Source organism: Propithecus coquereli, unplaced genomic scaffold (genome assembly GCF_000956105.1).
Source record: "Propithecus coquereli isolate 6110/MARCELLA unplaced genomic scaffold, Pcoq_1.0 Scaffold122, whole genome shotgun sequence".
Classification (NCBI taxonomy): domain Eukaryota; kingdom Metazoa; phylum Chordata; class Mammalia; order Primates; family Indriidae; genus Propithecus; species Propithecus coquereli.
In genome coordinates, this window is record NW_012136303.1 from 1,838,928 (window position 1) to 1,857,986 (window position 19,059).

General features: G+C 38.6%; 1 protein-coding gene across 1 annotated transcript in view; it reads left to right on the plus strand.

Annotated features, from left to right (window-relative positions):
- Positions 1 to 19,059, plus strand: part of PIGU (phosphatidylinositol glycan anchor biosynthesis, class U) — a 103,447-nt gene that overhangs the window by 26,462 nt on the left and 57,926 nt on the right. Inside the window, exons 3-6 of the mRNA XM_012637720.1 lie at positions 9,463 to 9,522; positions 10,542 to 10,604; positions 16,250 to 16,359; positions 18,566 to 18,666. Of these exons, the coding sequence (XP_012493174.1) occupies positions 9,463 to 9,522; positions 10,542 to 10,604; positions 16,250 to 16,359; positions 18,566 to 18,666 (334 nt within the window). The remainder of the gene's footprint in view (positions 1 to 9,462; positions 9,523 to 10,541; positions 10,605 to 16,249; positions 16,360 to 18,565; positions 18,667 to 19,059) is intronic.

Consider the following 19,059-nt stretch of genomic DNA (forward strand, 5'->3'; position numbering starts at 1 on the left):
GCCCAGCTAATATCTTTCTATTTTTAGTAGAGACGGGGGTCTCACTCTTGCTTAGGCTGGTCTCGAACTCCTGAGTTCAAGCAATCCTCCTGCCTTGGCCTCCCAGAGTGCTAGGATTACAGGCGTGAGCCACCGTGCCCGGCCTCATATTGCATTCTTGAAATAGCTTCTGTATTTGTTTTACTCATTACCATATGCTCTTCAAAACAGGTGCTGGCACCTTTTCATTCCTTATACCTAGTGCCTACCTCTATCTGCATACGTATTACAATCCCTCCCTCTCTTCTCTCCTTCCTTTAGTAAAGATTTGTTAAGTATCTACCAAATGCCAGTCACTCTGCTAGGTCCTTGGGATACAAAACAAGACACAGTCTCTGGCTGCATGGTGCTTATATTTCTGAGAGAAACAGACAATTAGTTAGTAAAAAAGAAATAGATTTCAGAGCAAAGAATATCACCAGAGATAAAGAAGTTCATTTCATAATGATAAAGGGGTCAATTCATCAGAGGTCATAATAATCCTAAATGTTTATGTACTATTAGGTACAGAGCTTGGAAATACATGAAATAAAGACTGATAGAAATACACGGAAAAATAGACAAATCCACAATTATAGTCAGAGATTTCAATATCCTTTTCTCAATGATTGATAGAATAAGCAAACAAAATCACCAAGGAAATAGAAGACTTGAATAACACTATCAACCAACTTGACCTAACTGACATTTATAGAACATCCAACAATAGCAAAACACATATTCTTTTCAAATGTACATATAACATTTGCAAAACAGACCATATTCTGGCCCAATAAAACAAGGGTCAATAAATTGAAAAAGATTCAAGTCATACAAAGTATACTCTCTGACCACAGTGGAATTAAATAAAAAATTAATACTAGGCTGGTCCGAAGGTAGTGAGTTATCTCACTTGATTGTTCACAGTCAGTTACAGATTGAACTCCTTGTTCTACTACTTAACCCCCCTCCTCACTACTGCACTTGACTAGTCTTAAAAAAAAAAAAAATTAATACCAGAAGGATATCTGGAGAATCCCCAAATATTTAGAAACTAAGTAACATATTCCTAAATAATCCATGGATCAAAGAAGAAATCAGTAGGGAAAGTAGAAAGTATTTTGAAATGAATGAAAATGAAAATGCAACCTATCAAAATATGTGGGATGTCACTAAAGCAGTACTTAGGGAGAAATTTATAATGCCTGTATTGGAAAAGAAGAAAGATCTCAAATCAATACCACAACTTCTACCTTAAGAAACAAGAAAAATCAGCCTGAGCAAGAGCAAGACCCTGTCTCTACAAAAAATACAAAAATTAGCCTGGTGTGGTGGTGCACACCTGTGGTCCAAGCTAGTTGGGAGGTTGAGGCAGGAGGATCGCTTGAGGCCAGGAGTTTGAGGTTGCAATGAGCTAGCCTGAGCAACAGAGCAAGAGACCCTTTCTCAAAAAAAAAAAAAGAAAGAAAGAAAGAAAGAAAAAGAAAAAGATAAACTCAAAGTAAGCAGAATAGATTTTCTCCCAGTATTCACACTTGTGTAGTCCCCTGTCACATTGTACCACAGATGGTCTGTGTGACCAGTAGAATATGGCAGAAGTGATGGTATGTCACTTTCTAGATTAGGTTTAAAAGACACTGTGGCTTCCATCTCAAAAACTCTCTTGGATCATTTGCTCTGGGGAAGCCATGTCATGAGCAGCCTTATGGGGAGGCCTCTGTGATGAGGAGCTGAATCCTCCCACCAACAGCCAAGTGAGTGTGCTTGGGAGCAAATACTCAAGCCCCTTCAGACTGCAACCTCATGAGAAATCCTGAGCCAGAAGCACCCAGTGAAGCCACTCCTGGATTCCTGACTCTCAGACACTGTGAGATGACCGAGATGATAAAAAATTTTGTTTTTCTTGTTGTTGTTTTTTTTTTAGAGACAGTGTCTCACTCTGTGGTCCAGGCTGGAGTGCAGTGGAGGGATCATAGCTCACTGCAACCTTGAACTCCAGGGCTCAAGCGATTCTCCTGCCTCAGCCTCCTGAGTAGCTAGGACTACAGGCACGTGCCACCATGCCTGGCTAATTTTTAAAAAATTTTTTGTAGAGACACGGTCTTGCTATGTTGCCCAGGCTGCTCTGGCCTGAAGCAGTCCTCCCACCTCGATGTCCCAAAGTGCTGGGATTACAGGCCTGAGCCACAGTGCTTGGCCAATGTTTGTTGTTTTAAGCTGTTGAGTTTTGGGGTAATGTGTAACACAAAAATAGACAACCAATACACTTAGGGAGTGAAAGTAGATAAAGAAGAGTACAGCACTGAGACCTGGGGCACTCCAATACATAGAGGCTGGAAAGGGGAAAAGGAGCTAGCAAATAAAGCAGAGAAAGGAAAATCAAGAGGCTCTAGTGCATGGAAGCCAAGTGAAGAAAGTGCTTCAAGGAGAGAATAAAAACTACATCAAATGCCATTGCAAGGTTGGGAAAATTTGGACTGAAGCTTGATGAATGATTTTCCAAATTGAGATCTTTGGAGGCTTCGGCAACAGTAATTTCAGTGGAGTATGGGGATAAGAGATTGATTGAAGTGCACTGAGGAGAGCAAGTGGAAAGGCAACCTTTTTAAGGAGTTTTACTCAAAAAGAGGGCAAAGAAATGGTGTGGTAGCTAGAGGGAGATGTCCAGTGAAGATTTTTAAAATATGAGAATCTGCATATTTGGTTGCTGATGGAAATAATCCTGTATCCGGATAGGGAAGCTGATTATGTAAAACAGAGAAGATACTTGAATGCGTAGTGTCCTTGAGGAGGCAGAAGGAATGTGATCCCATTCACAGGAGGAGGATTGGCTTTAGATAGGGAGAAAGGAAACTCATCCATTGTCAATAAGGGAAAGGTAGAGAATATGGATATAGATACAGGAAGTTGGTTGACTGGGTAGTGTGAAAATAAGGTGGTTCTCATTTAATTGCTTCTCTTTTCTCAGTGAAATAAGAAATGAGGCTGTCTGCTGAAAGTGAGAAGAGGGGAGGGAAGTTTTGAATGAATAACTGGAAGAGCTATGTCTAGCCACTTAACCATCATTTCAAATTTTGTTTCTCTGAGTAAATGTGTTCTTAGATACAGTGAAGGAACCTAGAACACATTCTTATTCCTCATCGTGTGTGTGTGTGTGTGTGTGTGTGTATGTGTGTGTGTGTGTGTGTGTGTGTGTAAAGAGGAATGAAGGCATGGGATAGTAATTTCCAGCTACCAGAAGAATGTTAATTCTACCTGAATGAGACAACCCCTTTAGGACTGTTAACCTTTAAGAACTCTGAATGAAGGGGCAAGAATAGTTGCTTCCCCCAAATACAGCAGGGACAACTTCAAACTCAGAGTCCCTTGCTCCCCATTACTGAATATGGGTTAATTTGCTTATAAGCTGGGTGCTCATAAATCAAGAGCTACCTATATTTTAATACAGTTTCTCTAGGTCATTAAAGATAAAGAAATAAAATGAAGTCACACCAAATGAAAAGAACATTTTTGAAGAGAAAGTTTATCATGGCTTTGCCTTATTGTTTCTTTCTTAATCTTCAGCAGATTTTATCATCTAGTTCTTAGGGAAAGGTTAGAACATATGAAAGTGGAGAAGAAAAATCTGCACAGGAGAGAAGAAAGGAATTTAGCAAACACGGATTAGATTTTGATTGCCTTCAACAGACATTTCTGTTTTCTGTGTTTAGCCAAGTAGTGATAGTAAAATTGTGAGTTTATTCACTCATACCCTACCCCAAGTGGGAATGGTCACTCAAATGGATGTAGGCTTGGCCGGGCGCGGTGGCTCACGCCTGTAATCCTAGCTCTCTGGGAGGCCGAGGCGGGCGGATTGTTTGAGCTCAGGAGTTCGAAACCAGCCTGAGCAAGAGCGAGACCCCGTCTCTACTAAAAATAGAAAGAAATTAATTGGACAACTAAAAATATATAGAAAAAAAAATTAGCTGGGCATGGTGGTGCATGCCTATAGTCCCAGCTACTCGGGAGGCTGAGGCAAGAGGATCGCTTGAGCCTAGGAGTCTGAGGTTGCTGTGAGCTAGGATGACGCCACGGCACTCTACCCCGGGCAACACAGTGAGACTCTGTCTCAAAAAAAAAAAAAAAAAATGGATGTAGGCTAAAGACAAATTACATTAGCATATGCTTCTCTATAATAATATGTTGTACAATTAAACTAACTATTGTGTATATGTTAGTTCATTATGGAAACCAACCCATTTGCAGATGGGCTTTGTAAGAACTATTTGTTACATTATTTCTGAGACTTGTTTAGAACCATTCTAAACTATCTGAAGCATCAAAACACTTTGAAAGGAGGCTATTGGTAATATAAATATCATGTTACTACTTCTTACAAACAAGGATACATGAAAAAAAGAATTCATTAGTAGATAGTTGTAATCCTTTCAGAACTTTGAAAGGCAAAGTTGAAGCCTCTGCAGAGGTAAAAAATTGGTATCGGGCAGCTAACATATTGAGGTTTACTGTACGCTAGGCACTGTACTAGTCCTTTGTACACATTACCTCACCTAATCTTTCCAAGGCCCCTGTGAAATCGGTTCCTATTCCCACTTTACAGTTGAGGAAACTAAGGCTCAGAAGGGAAAACAACATGCCCAAAGCTGCATAGGTGGAACCTGGTTTTAAACCTGAGTCTGGCCCTGAACCCTTCGTTCTTTCTACCATGCTAACTTGTTCTCACTAAAAAGCCTGTCAGTGACCTTTATTATAGGACACATTGTGCATGTGGTTGGGGTTGGAAGGAGGTGCTCCCGAGTCACCAACATGGGCTCACTAAAAGCAAGTTATGCACTTCCCTTCTGGTTCTGTTGGGTTGGTGAACTGGCTTATAGTAGCAGACCAACCTTCCTGCCAAGAACAACTGGAAAAACAAGATGAATTTAAAAAAAAATCTGTTTGAAGGCATTGAGAAATACCAAGATAGCCAAGACTCAAGGGGCCAAGTTCCCAGAGAGGAAAGTGAGACCAACAGTCTGAGAGGCAGAGAGGCAGAGAAACAGAACAGAAATTGGCTGGTAAGAGGCTAAGGAGCTAAGCAGACCTACCAGCAGTGTAAGGGGGCTGGGGAAATAAAAATCTGAGTGCAGGACCAACCAAGGTGGTAAAGGACTTGGCTTTCAATTGGGACCTCTAAAGACTGTACTCTAGGAGTAAGGGTACACCAGGTACAGGCCAGTCTTACAAAGACTGAACCCAGCTTCTAATTAGCTCAATCCCTAATTAAAGTGATATTGTTATTATTCTAATTGCTTGCTAGAAGCTTAAAGAAATCTTTTCTGGAAGAGAATAGCCTCATCCAGAGCCTCTACAATTTTTCATACAAAATGTCCATCATTCAGTCAAAAATTACCAAGCATAGTAAGACAGAAAAAAAGCAATAAACAGATTCACAGGTCATTTATATATTGGAGTTATCAAACTTGGACTTTAAAATAACTGTGATCAATGATTAATATGTTACCCAGTTGTGGCACACACCTGTAATTCCAGCTACTCAGGAGGCTGAGGCAGGAAGATCAGTTGAGGCCAAGAGTTTGAGACCAGCCTCGGCAATGTATTAAGATCCTGTCTCTTAAAAAAAAAAGTGATTGATATGTTCAAATAATATTCACTTGAATAGCCTAAAAAAAAGCTCAAAAAATAGATGAAAAGATAGAGAATTTCACGAGAGAACTAGAATATATAAAAATGAATCAAATGGAAATTCTAGAACTGGAAAACATAATAAATTAAGAATGCAGATGAATTTAGCAGATTACACAAAGCTAAAGAGAAGGTAAGATTTGTAGAAAATACCTAGACTGGAGCTTGAAGAGAAAACACAGAAAAAACCGTAAGAGATCTATATGACATGGTAGAAGGTCTGACATATATGTACCAGTGGAATTTCAGAATGGGAGAAAAGACAGAATGAGGCAGAACCAGTATTTTGAAGAGATTAGTAGTTGAGAACTTTTTCAAAATTTACTAAAGATTTTAATTCAAGAAGCTCTATAAACCCAAGCAGGATAAATTCAAAGAAAGACATAAACAATTTTGCACATAAATTCAAAATAAAACTGCTCAAAACCAAAGAAAAAGATTAAAAACAGCCAAAGGGGGGTAATTATCTTTAAAGAACAGTAAGATGGAAACTAACTTCTCAACAGAAATGGTGGATCCCAAAGACAGTTAAAGTTATCTTTATAGTACTGAAAGAAAACATCTGCCAATATAGAATTCTATACTAAGGGAAAATATTTTTCAGAAATGAAGGCATGACCACAGAGAAGGTCTACAGAAAAAAATACAAAAAAGAGAGTGAAAGAAAAAACAGAAATGAAGGCAAAGCCAGGCACGGTGGCTCATGCCTCTAGTACTCGTTACTCCAGAGGCTGGGGCCTGAGCATTGCTTGAGCCCGGGGGTTCGAGACCAGCCTGGGCAACATACTACTTGTCTCACAAAAAAAAAAAAAGAAAAAAGAAAAAAAAGAAATAAAGGCAAAGTATAAAACGTTTCCAAGTAAATAAAAATTGATAGAATGTGTTGCCAGCAGACCTGCATTATAAAAAAATACAAAAAGGCCAAACAATTATTATCCGCAATAACATCATGGAATGTAGCAAGGAATAAATAACAGTGGAAAAGTAAATATATGGGTAAATCCACATGAGTATTGATTGCATGAAATAATAATGTCTTGTGGATTTAAAATATATGTAGAATTGAAATTATAACAATAACAGAAAAGTCTAGGGCAAGTTATATGGAGTTAAAATATTCAAAGATTTTTTTTTTTTTTTGAGACAGAGTCTCACCCTGTTGCTCCATGTAGAGTGCACTGGCATCACTGTAGTTCACTGCAACCTCAAACTCCTGGGCTCAAGCGATCCTCCTGTCTCAGCCTCCTGACTAGCTGGGACTACAGGTGTGCACCACCATTCCCAGCTAATTTTTCTATTTTTTTAGTAGAGATGGGGTCTTGCTCTTGCTCAGGCTGGTCTTGAACACCTGAGCTCAAGTGATCCTCTCTCCTCAGCCTCCCAGAGTGCTAGGATTACAGGCGTGAGCCACTACACCCAGCCTCAGAGATCTTTATATTGTCTAGGAAGTGGTAAAAATAACTGTTTATATTATACTCTAATTAAAGTCAAGGATGTATGTAATGTAATCTGGAGGTTAACCACTAAAAGCATAGTGACTAAATGTATAACCAACAAGTTAATTGAGGGGAAACTGGAATAATAAAAATAATGCAGAAGAAAGCAAGAAAGGAGAAAAAATGGAACAAAGGGGAAATAAAATAGTAAGATAGTAAACTTAAATATAAATATATCAGTAATTGTATTTCGGTTGTCTTAGATTGGGTTAGAAAAAAATAATTATGTATTGCTTTTAAGAAACATATACATCTTGCATAGAAGTACACAGAAAGGTAGAAAGTGAAAAGATAGAAAAAACTATATTATGCAAACATTAGCCCAAAGGGGTTGATGTAGCTATACTAATATCACATAAAGAAGACTTTAAGGCAAGAAACCTTATTAGAGGTGAAGATTATTTTATAATGATAAAACATCACTTTACCCAGAAGATACAGTATTTGTACATAGAACAACATCTAACTGCATAGCTTCAAAATATATAGTGCAAAAATGACATAACAAAAGAAGAAATAGATAAATCCACAGTCATAGTGGAAGATTTTTAACATACCTTTCTCAGTGATAGAACAAACAGACCAAAAAAATCAATATGATAGAGAAGATTTGAGCAAATCATTAGTAAATTCAACCTAAATGTCATATATAGAATGATGTACTCATAAATGTTAGTATGCACATTATTTTCAAATGTACATGGAGCACTTACCAAAATTGACCATATGATAGATGATAAGTAAGTCACAACACATTTTAAATGATTGAAATCATATAGTGTATTTTCTTTGACCATAGTAGAATTAAGATAGAAACCAATTATAAAAACATATAATAAAAAGAGGCCGGGTATGGTGACTCACACCTATAATCCCAGCGTTTTGGGAGGCTGAGGGAGAAGGATTACTTGAGGCTGAGAGTTTGAGACCAGCCTGAGCAACATAGGGAGACCCATTTTCTAAAAAATATTTTTTAAAAAATTAGCCAGGTATAGCTTGCACATTGTAGTCCTAGCAACTTGGGAGGTTGAGGTGGCAGGATCCCTTGAGCCCGGGGATTATAGGTTACAGGGAGCTATGATCACGTCACTATGTCCCAGCCTGGGCAACAGAGCAATGTCCTGTCTCTAAAAAAAACCAAAAAAACAAACAAAATATATAAATACATATGTGTATAAACAAAGAAAACTTTCAAATATTTGGAAATTAAACATTGTACTTTTTTTTTGAGACAAGGCCTTACTCTGTTGCCCTGGCTAGAGTGCAGTGGTATCATCATACTCACTACAACCTCAAACTCCTGGGCTCAAGCGATCCTCCTGCCTCAGCCTCTCGAGTAGCTGGGACTACAGGCTCACCCCACCATACCTGGCTAATTTTTTCTATTTTTAGTAGAGATGGGGTCTCACTGTTGCTCAGGCTGGTCTCAAACTCCTGAGCTCAAGTGATCCTCCTGCCTCTGCCTTCCAGAGTGCTATAAACATTGTACATTTTTAAAGTAGTCTCAATTAAAGAAGAAATTTCAGTGGAAATTAGAATATATTTTCAATTGACTGATATTGAAAAAACAACATATCAAAACTTGTGTGATGCAGCTAAAGCCACACTCAGGAAAATTTATTGCTTTATATAATAAAAAAGAAAGTATTCTAAACAACTTTATGTCAATAAGCTTGAAAATTTAGATGCAATGGACAGATTCCTAGAAAAAGACGACTTATCAAAACTAAGAAAAAAACAGCAAATCTGAATAGTGTTTTATCTATGAAAGAAATTGAATCTGTAATTTAAAATCTTCTCTCAAAGAAAACCCAGGCCAAGATGGCTTCACAGCAAGAGAATATTCCCAAATCTTTGAGGAGGAAATAAGCTTATCAGAGAACAGAAGAAAGGAAAACATTTCCCAGTTCATTTTATGAGTTCAGCAATCTTGGTCCACTATGGAATTCCTCTTGGCTATTATATATGTCTTAGAACCAAAATTTACTTCATACCTTTAGTGTGTTAACAGTTCTTTCAAAAGATACATAATGTGTCAGATTTTGTTCTTTCCCTTAATTGTACAATCCTAGTGGCACAAAATGATCCAGTGATACTAAATAATTCTCCCTCATATACACACTGGCCAAGGGGCACAGAATAGTTTTCTAGGAAAGAAAAAGATTTTTGCTGATAGAATAGTTTTCCCCCTATCTCCTACTCTGGAAACTAATAATAGTAAGATTTAACTTAATTATTTTGTGTGTTTGTTTTTCTCCTGCAGACTCCATTAATAATATACCTCTTTCATTTCCTAATTGACTATGCTGAATTGGTATTTATGGTAAGTAACTTTCCACATAAAATCAATATGTATCTATTTTTAAATTTTAGTTGTCTTTTTTTTTTCTTTTTTGATATGGGTGGGTCTTGCTATGTTGCCCAAGCTGGCTTTGAACTCTTGGGCTTAAGCAACCCTCCTGCCTCAGCCTCCCGAGTAGCTGAGACTACAGGCACATACCACCATGCTGACCTGTTGTTTTCTTGTTTTTAACAAAAAAATCTGTCTTAGGAACTCAGGAGTCTTTTAGAAAATAAAAGTAAAAACTTATGTCTTTAATTTGAATTCATGGAACTGTGGCAGTATTATGGAAGTGTGAGGAATAGTCTCTGATGTCTGAGCAGTTTCAATTCTTTATTCTTTTTAGAATTTGGTTTCTGGACTATATAGTCTTGAATTTTCTAGCTCCAAGATTCTATGATTGGCTTTAATTGTGGTGCTGGTGTGGAAGGCATCCTGAATTTTCTAAGCATTCTGCTAAGAGATTCTGTGAGTCATTATGGAAGAGGACACAGGACTGATGAGACTTTCAGGGGGCAAAAACCTTCAAAATTGAGACGATAGACCTGTGTTTTGAGAGTATAGCAATTTGAAACACTTGTCTAGGGTTGAAAATTTGGGTCAAGAAATACCTAGGAAGTCCACTGAGGTCTCCCTTAGTAATTATAATGGCTGCTGTATATTGAGGACTTACTATATGCACTTGGCATTCATCAGGCCTGCACAGCATTGGGTATTATTCCCATTTACAGCAAATGTAAGTAGCTTGCAATTCTAGAGCAAATGTGGGATACCAAACTGGAGTGAGCCTAGATGGGCTTCTGATCCTCAGGGTTTTCCAATCAGACCCCCTGAATGGGCCTTATCTTTGGGAGTCGAAGTGAGGGCTGGACTTCTGCCTGACTGTAAGAGTTCAGTACTGGGTGATCCACCACCATCTCAAAACTCTAGGCCCCCACAGCATTCCATTACTCTTACACTAATTGGGTTCTATTTCCTATTATTTCTCTTTCTCTTGACAGGTAACTGATGCACTCACTGCTATTGCCCTGTATTTTGCAATCCAGGACTTCAATAAAGTTGTGGTAAGTAGTTGGTAGGTGGGACACAGCTGGTAGAATTTGGTAACCTGCTGGTCTTTGTTATTACAAAGAATCAAAGGTCTTGTATTCAAGGATCCAACTGCTTTAAAATGCTAAGATGTGGGGGTGAAACTTCTGGTCTCTTCAGCGAGCCCTGGAATGACCAAACTCAAACTCATAAGACAGTTTACTAATAGATACAGAAAGGTCAGCTTACTCTGTGTAGTTTACTAATAACTATTAATATCCACACACCTGTGCAAGTTCAGACTTTCTGGAGTAGAGTTGAACAACTGTTATATTAATGAGGACCCTTAAAAATCTTCCATTCCTTTCACCAGTTTTTCTTTTCAAAATGAATAAAGCTTTTAACTCACCATATCAGGCCTATCTGAGGTAAAATTAGATTCCCAATGCTGTTTCTCTTTCCCTGCAGAAAGTAATCTTTTTTTTGTTTGTTTGTGTTTTTTTGAGACAGAGTCTCACTCTGTTGCTTGGGATAGAGTGCCATGGTGTCAGCCTAGCTCACAGCAACCTCAAACTCCTGGGCTCAAGCGATCTTCCTGCCTCAGCCTCTGGTAGCTGGGACTAGAGGCATGTGCCACCATGCCCGACTAATTTTTTCTATTTTTAGTTGTTTGGCTAATTTCTTTCTATTTATAGTAGAGATGGGGGTCTCACTCTTGCTCAGGCTGGTCTCAAACTCTTGAGCTCAAGCCATCCTCCCGCCTTGGCCTCCCAGAGTGCTAGGATTACAGGCGTGAGCCACCACGGCTGGCGCAGAAAGTAATGTTAACTGGAAAATTTGGCTGGTATTAAAGGCCTGATGCAAACTTTAGTCGTAATCCATATGTAATAGCCAAGGGGAATTGCATAGTGGGACTATTCTCCTATTCCAGGGTTCTGAGAGAATTAACAGATTAACCATGTGTACTTATTCATGTAGTTGTAAAAAAAAAAAAATTGGCTAAAGTCCTCCTTGATTGGCTGGGAGTCTCTGAGAGGATTTAGGTTGGGGTGAGATAAGGCTGAATCTCATTGGCATCTGTTTGTGGTTCATTTTCGCTTTTGTTACCAAGTAATAGAACCAGAAATAGCAGTCTGCCTTTCTGTGTCACTGGTCGTCAGTAACAAATGAAGCTGGTGAATTCTAGAATTTTAGACCTCAGAGAGATTTTTTAAATGTCTAGACTGAAGGTTCTTAACTTGGGGTCCATTTATAGGCTTAATGGGTCTATAAGACCCTTGAAATGGTATGAAAATTGAATGTGTTTGTGACTATGTCATTTTTTCCAAGATTTCATAGCTGTTACTGGTACTCAAAGAGTCTTTGACCCTAAAAGATTAAGAACTACGTTTTAGAGACTTAGTATCACTAAGGCTAGGGTATGTACATGTTAAACTAATAGAGTATAATTTGAAAATTTTAGGGGCTGAAGTGAAATAATTTAACAGGATTCCCTTGAGGGCTACAGATGAAATAATTGGGCATGAGATTTCATATGCTCTGGAGTTCAGAGATAAGGCAGCAGTGGTTATTTTCTTCTCCAAGATAGGTTATGTATGTAGATAGTCTTTGTTTGAAGTTATATTAATATGTGCTAAAATATTTAGGGATGAAGTGTTACGATATCTGCAGTTTACTTTCAAGTGGTCTGGCAAAAAATTTGTGTGCACGTGTGTGTGTGTAGACATAAAGCAGATGTCGCAAAATGTTAACAATTGATGGATCTAGGTGTTTACTGCATTATTCTTTCAACTTTTTTGTGGTTTCAAATTTTTCAATATAAAACACTGGGGAAAAAATAAATCCGTGTGTGTGTGCATATACATGAGATAGATATGTGATATATATGATATAAATACGAATGTCTAAGGGCGGATTGGTAGCTTTCATTTAAGAACACAATCAGATCTTTTCAACCAAAACGTAAAACTGAAAACAAAACAAAAAGCAAAATGTAAAACTGAAATGTGTTTTAATGAAAGTCAATTAGAGATGCTAACATCACATGTATTCCTTTTTTTGTTGTTGTTCGACCATCATAAAAACACCTCTCACACCCCCCAGTTAAAACAGTTTTTAATCTGGGGTGGGGGGGCTTATGGAGAAGCAATGAAACTAGGTTTTAGTTAGTTTCCTAACAAAGTAAGGCTTCAGTGTCAATAGGAGAGATACCTTTAATTTAGAGCACCAATAATTTTAATTCATTTGTTAATTCTAAGTTTATATGGAAACATATATAGATGTTTTTCTTTGTGTGATTTAAAGAGGGAGAGAGAAAACCAAATGAGTTGTTGTCAATACCGTTTTTTAGTGCACCAAGACTGAATCAAAATGTGGAATATTTTTGTTTCTCTATCTTCGGAGTTCAGACTATTAGAGCATTGGATTTCTTGGTCAGAATAGGAGTTTTATTTATGCTATGTTGAAAATTTACTCTTTCTCAATGGTGGATTTTGATGACACTAACGTACTACTGTTGATTTAGATAGAATATCAGCATGTTTTCCTCTGAATCTTCTCCATTTTGTCAGAAGGGTCCATATCCTACAGTCTGGAAGTATTTTAATCTTGCTGGGATTTGAGACTTTTTATCCCTGGTAATAAAACTCTGTCTACACCCAAATGTGTCGTGGAACACTATGGCGCAGAGAGGGACCCCACTCCCACCCCATCTCCAGCTGTTAGCTTGTGGACTACGAATGCTGGTTGAATGTGACCACTTGGTTATCGTAACATTTTACATCTACCTCACTTGACAAAAGCAATGTTAGTGTAATCTGTCTTTTGTTGAGATGGTGCTTCTTATTTGGAACTCAGAGTTCATGTTAAGAGAGCTGCAGGTGGTTTGATAGTTGAGTGATAAAAACCTGTATCCTCTTAATGTGATTAGAGGGTTGTAAATTTCGAGGATAGGCTCCTGAATTTGGAACATGCTGAGGCTAACACTTGGAGAGGGCTGGAGGTGGAGTGTTTCCTCCACCACCACCGTAGTTTTTGGGAATACAGATGGGTGTAGATACAGCTTCAATGATTAGCAAAAGCCCTTTGTATGAAGCAGGGGAATTTCGTCTTTGCAAAACCAAATCTTCCAAGGGACAAGGAAAGGGCCTTATAGGGAAGTGACAAGAAGGAAAGGAAGACTCCACCCTGGAAATGTTTTTTCAATTCAGAAATTTCTATTGGAATATACATATGGAAAAACACACCATCTTGTCTACAAGTTGATCAATGATCACAAAGGTAAGACACCTAGAAAACCACCCTTCAGGTCATTTTTAACCTCTCCTGTGATTGCTTTAAATCTCATCATTGTCAAGACTACTGAATATATCTAGAAATACTTATTTTTGATTTTAAATTGTATTTCCTAATCTCATTTATTTTTATACTTATATTTTCTTAAAGGGGGTATGTGTGTGTTTGCACACGTGTGTAATTTTTAAAAATTTCCTCACATTTTTAGCCACTTTCCTGTCTCTTGCTGGATGCAATGAAAGTTTTTAAAAGGGCTTTTGTCTATGCTTAGAGGAGCTGATATAGGGCCTATGAGATGAGCCATAATGGTGGCTGTGCTGGTAAGATCGAGGAGACAAAAAGAGGCAGCAGAGAATGTGGGGACTGCTGACCTGACTGCCCTTCCTTCTCTCCTGGAGACTCCTTTCAGAAGGTCTTTCTGTTTTAAAGTATTTGAGATTGTGGTTACAAGGAAGTGCTTATCTTCTGTGGCTAGCGCAGTGTCACCTTTGCCCAGGATCTGGTAGTTGCCTCCATCTCTCAATGCAGCCCCGCTGGCTGGCTTCCCGTCTCGAGAACGGTCTGCATTCCCACCTGTCTCTCTGGCTGCCCCTGGATGAACTCCTGTTTCCTTTTAATAGCTTCCTTTGTGGCTCTCACTCCCTCCAGGCGGCCTTCTATTTGCTGCATAACTCCAGAACTCTTAGCTAGTGGGGCCTCCTTCCTGCTACCACTGCTGCAGCTGTCCTCTCTAAGCACTTTGATTGCTGAGCCAGCCCCCTTCCCTCTGATAAAAGCACCTTAGTTTATATTTTGTTCTTTTAATTAAACAACCCCAGCTGTGAATGGCACCATAAATCTTATTGATGATAATTCTCACCACTTGGACTTTGCCAACTGGGAGAAGAATTGAGATAATCAAAGGGAGGTTTTTGAAGTTTGTTTTAGGTTTTCAGATTAAGTCCTAAACCTATGCAAGAAATCTGGTGTTACCTGTATTCCTGTGATGACCGCTTGATTTTCTTTTGAACTGAAAGATACTCTTCTAAAATTTTTTAATTTAAAAAATGTTTAAATTCTGAAATACTTAAGATATGCAAAAATAAAGAATAATACATGCTTGTCAACCTATTTTCAGCTTGGAAAAAACTACACCTAGCAATTGTTTCTGATACTTTCATCTCCCTCTTCTCCCTCCTACCTGTAACTGCTGTTCTGAATTTAGTGATTATCATTCCCACACACGTGGCCTTGACTTTTACTACATTTACAAATATCCTTGAATAACATATATTATTATTTTCCATGCTTTTAACTTTATGTAAGTGTACATAAAGTATACATTCTATTGTGATCTGCTTTTTTATCATTAAGTCTTTAATCATGCACAGATAATTAAGCACTTGCTGCTTTGGGTCCTCTGAAACACTTTTCTAATAGGTTGCAGCTGTTATACTGTCTAAATAAGATTCTCTGATCATTAAATCAGCAGGGTTACCAATTTTGGGTTCAGAGGCTTTTCCATCTGTATTCTGATCCATGTTTGCTTATAAGGTTGACTACCTCTTTTTCATTCTGGAACACACCCATGAACTTGTTGGGACACACCAGGGGAAGTCAAGAGCTTCCCACCCCCGTCCCACTCCCTTTCAACTGTCAGCTGCCCAGCCACACCCAACTCTTTTCCTTTTCTTCATCATGGCCATTCTACACCTCCTCTATGGAAGTAAAATACTTGAAACAAGAGAGTGAGGAAGAAAACGCAAGATACTGTGACATTTGAGATTGTTCCACTTTGCTTGAAAATACTTCTTTGCTGATGGAACTTTGGAATCCTTAGGCCACTGACCATAACTCTTTAAGATGACTAAGAACTTTGCTTTGCCACTTGGTCGTTCATGCAGCCTTTCAACAGATATTGTTTGCCCACTGTGCCAAGTGTTTTGCATGCATGGTAAGCGAACAGACACGGTCCCTGCCGTTATGGAACTTGTAGTCTAGTGAGGGAGACACATTTAGTCACTCACATAAATAAGTGAAAAAGTTATAACTGAGCAGTGTTATGAAAGAATGTTTATAATCGGGGGATTTTACATGGTGGGAGAATGATGAGGAGGAGTGTGACTTTCTGAGGAAGTGATAATTTTACTGAGATCTAAAGACTGTGTGGGAATCAACTAGGGAAAGAGAGAAGAAGAAATTGTTCCAGGTCAATTGCAAAGGCCTGGGAGCAGGAGCGGCATGGCATGTTCGTGGTGCTGGGACTCAGCAAGGGAAGGTCGGGGAGTGAGTGTGAGTTGAGCCTGGAGAGGTAGGGCCAGACCAGAAAGGGAAGGGCTTTTGTCTTTATCCTAAAAGTGACAAGAAGTAATTTGTTTCATGTGCTTTGTCTTTTTTCCCCCTCCAGTTTAAAAAGCAGAAACTCCTCCTAGAACTGGACCAGTATGCTCCAGATGTGGCCGAACTCATCCGAACCCCTATGGAAATGCGTTACATCCCTCTGAAAGTGGCCCTATTGTAAGTATTCCCTGACAAAACAGGGCTCAGTGCCAGCAAACGCAAGGAAAATCTGATGAGACTTTCCCATGTCGTTTGTGGTATTTTTGGAGATTTGCGGTCTTAGTCATCAAGTGTTTGCCGTAGTTCTGTTGCACAACTGGGTTCTGTTGTTCTGGCCAGCAAAAGAGACAGAGCCATTCTGTCTCTGTTGGGACAAAGACTCACACAGGGATGTGCACAATCAGACCCTTCACAAATGCTTTTTGACTTTATGCTGATCTGGGTTCCAGCCTACTTGTAACCAGTGTTTCTAAAGAAAAAGTTCTTAAGTTGTGATATACGGATTGAATAAAAGTCTGGTCTTTATGTGGCTGTTGTGTTGAGCAGCTCTATGTTTCATGTACGGTGTAGTCCCCTGTTGTTCAGAAAACTAAAGTGGGAAACAGATCCATTCCAGCTGGGTGACCTACGTGGCAGAGTGGAACTTACTGAGGTTTTATGAGGCTTAATGCTGCCCTTAAATTTAACTCTTTCAGGTTATTCCCATTTGTATCTCTGAGCTAGGCAAATGTGAATAATTATTTAATCACCTAATAGTCATTGAATATTAATAATATACTAGTTTCTAGGGATGCACAGTAAACAAGACAGACAAGATACGGAGTAAACAGTTTTCCTTATGGAAAAACATGCCCTTAGAGCTTCACAATTAGAAGGGGCTTTATGAGACTGTTTTATTCAACCCTCTAAGTGTGAATTTTCTATTCAGTGTTTTACACAGGTGTCTGTGCAGCTGTTTCTTGAACATCACCTGCTATTTAGAAATGGCTTTTATTTTTCTTCCCACCAAACAGTTTTGGGGTATCAGTTCACATCTATGTATTTCAGAAATATTAGTGGGAACTACCTTAATAGAACCAGAGGTTTAACAACATTATGAATCCCTTATGGACTCATATGTGTCCTGGGGATAGTTTTGTAATAGCAGCAGCTGTTTCTTTAAAGATTGTGTAATAGGCCTATCTGTAATTGCTGGAAAAAACACCAGCAATTTCTAGGCCTTTGGCTTTAGAACTGCTAATCTTACGGTCCTGGGAGGTATTGGATTTAAGGTCTTTATTTGTGAATAATAATTATAATCTCTTCCTGAGACACTGGTATGTTTCTTTCTATCTGATAATCAGAATTATGTAAGTGGTCTACCTTTTCACTTTGTCTGCCAGGAAACTCAGATTTGTAGCCAATTATTACAATGCTATAGAAGACTCATTTGGTCTTCTTTCCCTTGCTTTTACTTTCTCCTTTTATTTATGTTTTTCCTGATCTTGACTCTTTATTTCTATTTTTACCTTGCTATTATTTTTATTATCTGTTCTTATTTTAGCTGCTTCAAATCCTTTGTGGAAGCAGGATAGAAATAAAAATAATAATTCATTATGACTATTTAAGGTTCCCCTGCTCAAAATCATTTCAAATTCATTTTCTCAGTCCATTCCTTTCTGCCTCTGGAAAAGACTAGGCGTTTCAGTTAAACTCTTCCCCATGGAAGGTCAAGATGTCTTTGAAGTTCTATGGCAACTGGCTTGTTGATTTCAGTAGATATTTATTTTGACCTTGGGGTACGGTTCAGTGAATACTGTTTGACTAACAAGAGGGCTAAATCTAAGCTGCTCTAACCTGTTGGATTGGTGTGGCCCATGTCAGAGCTTAGGAACCTGATTGAGGAAAATGTACGTTCCTGGTTTTCAGAGACAAATGTAGCCATTCCTAAGATATCTGGCTCTGGGGGAATTGGTAGAATTTTATCATTTTTGAAGTCAAAGTAGTAGAAAGAACATTGGCTTTAGAGCCAGAAAGACCTGATTTTGAATGTATTTATTAGCTTATGAAATTTGGGGCAAGTTACTTAACCACTGACTCTGTTTCTTCATCTATAAATCTGGAATAAGGTTATGGCTAGTTTACAGAATCTCTGTGATGATCGAGTATGATGGTTTTCCATATACCACATAGCACAGAATAGGCAGCAAAAGTTCAAGACCTTTTACTCATTGGCCCCAACCCCCACTCTATTCTCTTTTACCTGGGAGAACTCATTTCTAATCAGTTGCCTTCCTTTGAGTATGCTTTTAGTAAATCTCTTCAGCATCCTGGCTGTGGTGGCCAGGACTCCCTGGTCCATTGATCAGGATTACTAATGCCATATATGTGTGTTCTTCCCCAGCTATCTCTTAAATCCCTACACGATTTTGTCTTGTGTTGCCAAGTCTACCTGCGCCATCAACAACACCCTCATTGCTTTCTTCATTTTGACTACGATAAAAGGTAAGGCCCTGAAGGAGAGTATAAAGCTCAGTCCCTGATTTATGCAGTTTTGTAACACTTAAGCTGTGGTTTTTTAAAAAAATACAATGCAACACTTGAAAACATTTTTTTAAATTACACAAGTAATACAAGATGATTATAGAAAATTTAGATTAGGCCAGGCGCAGTGGCTCACACCTGTAATCTTAGCACTCTGGGAGGCTGAGGCGAGAGAATAGTTTGAACTTAGAAGTTTGAGACCAACCTGAGCAAGAGCGAGACCCCGTCTCTACTAAAAATAAAAAGAAATTGGCTGGACAACTAAAAATACATAGAAAAAATTAGCCAGGCATGGTGGCGCATGCCTGTAGTCCCAGCTACTTGGGAGGCTGAGGCAGAAGGATCGCTTGAACC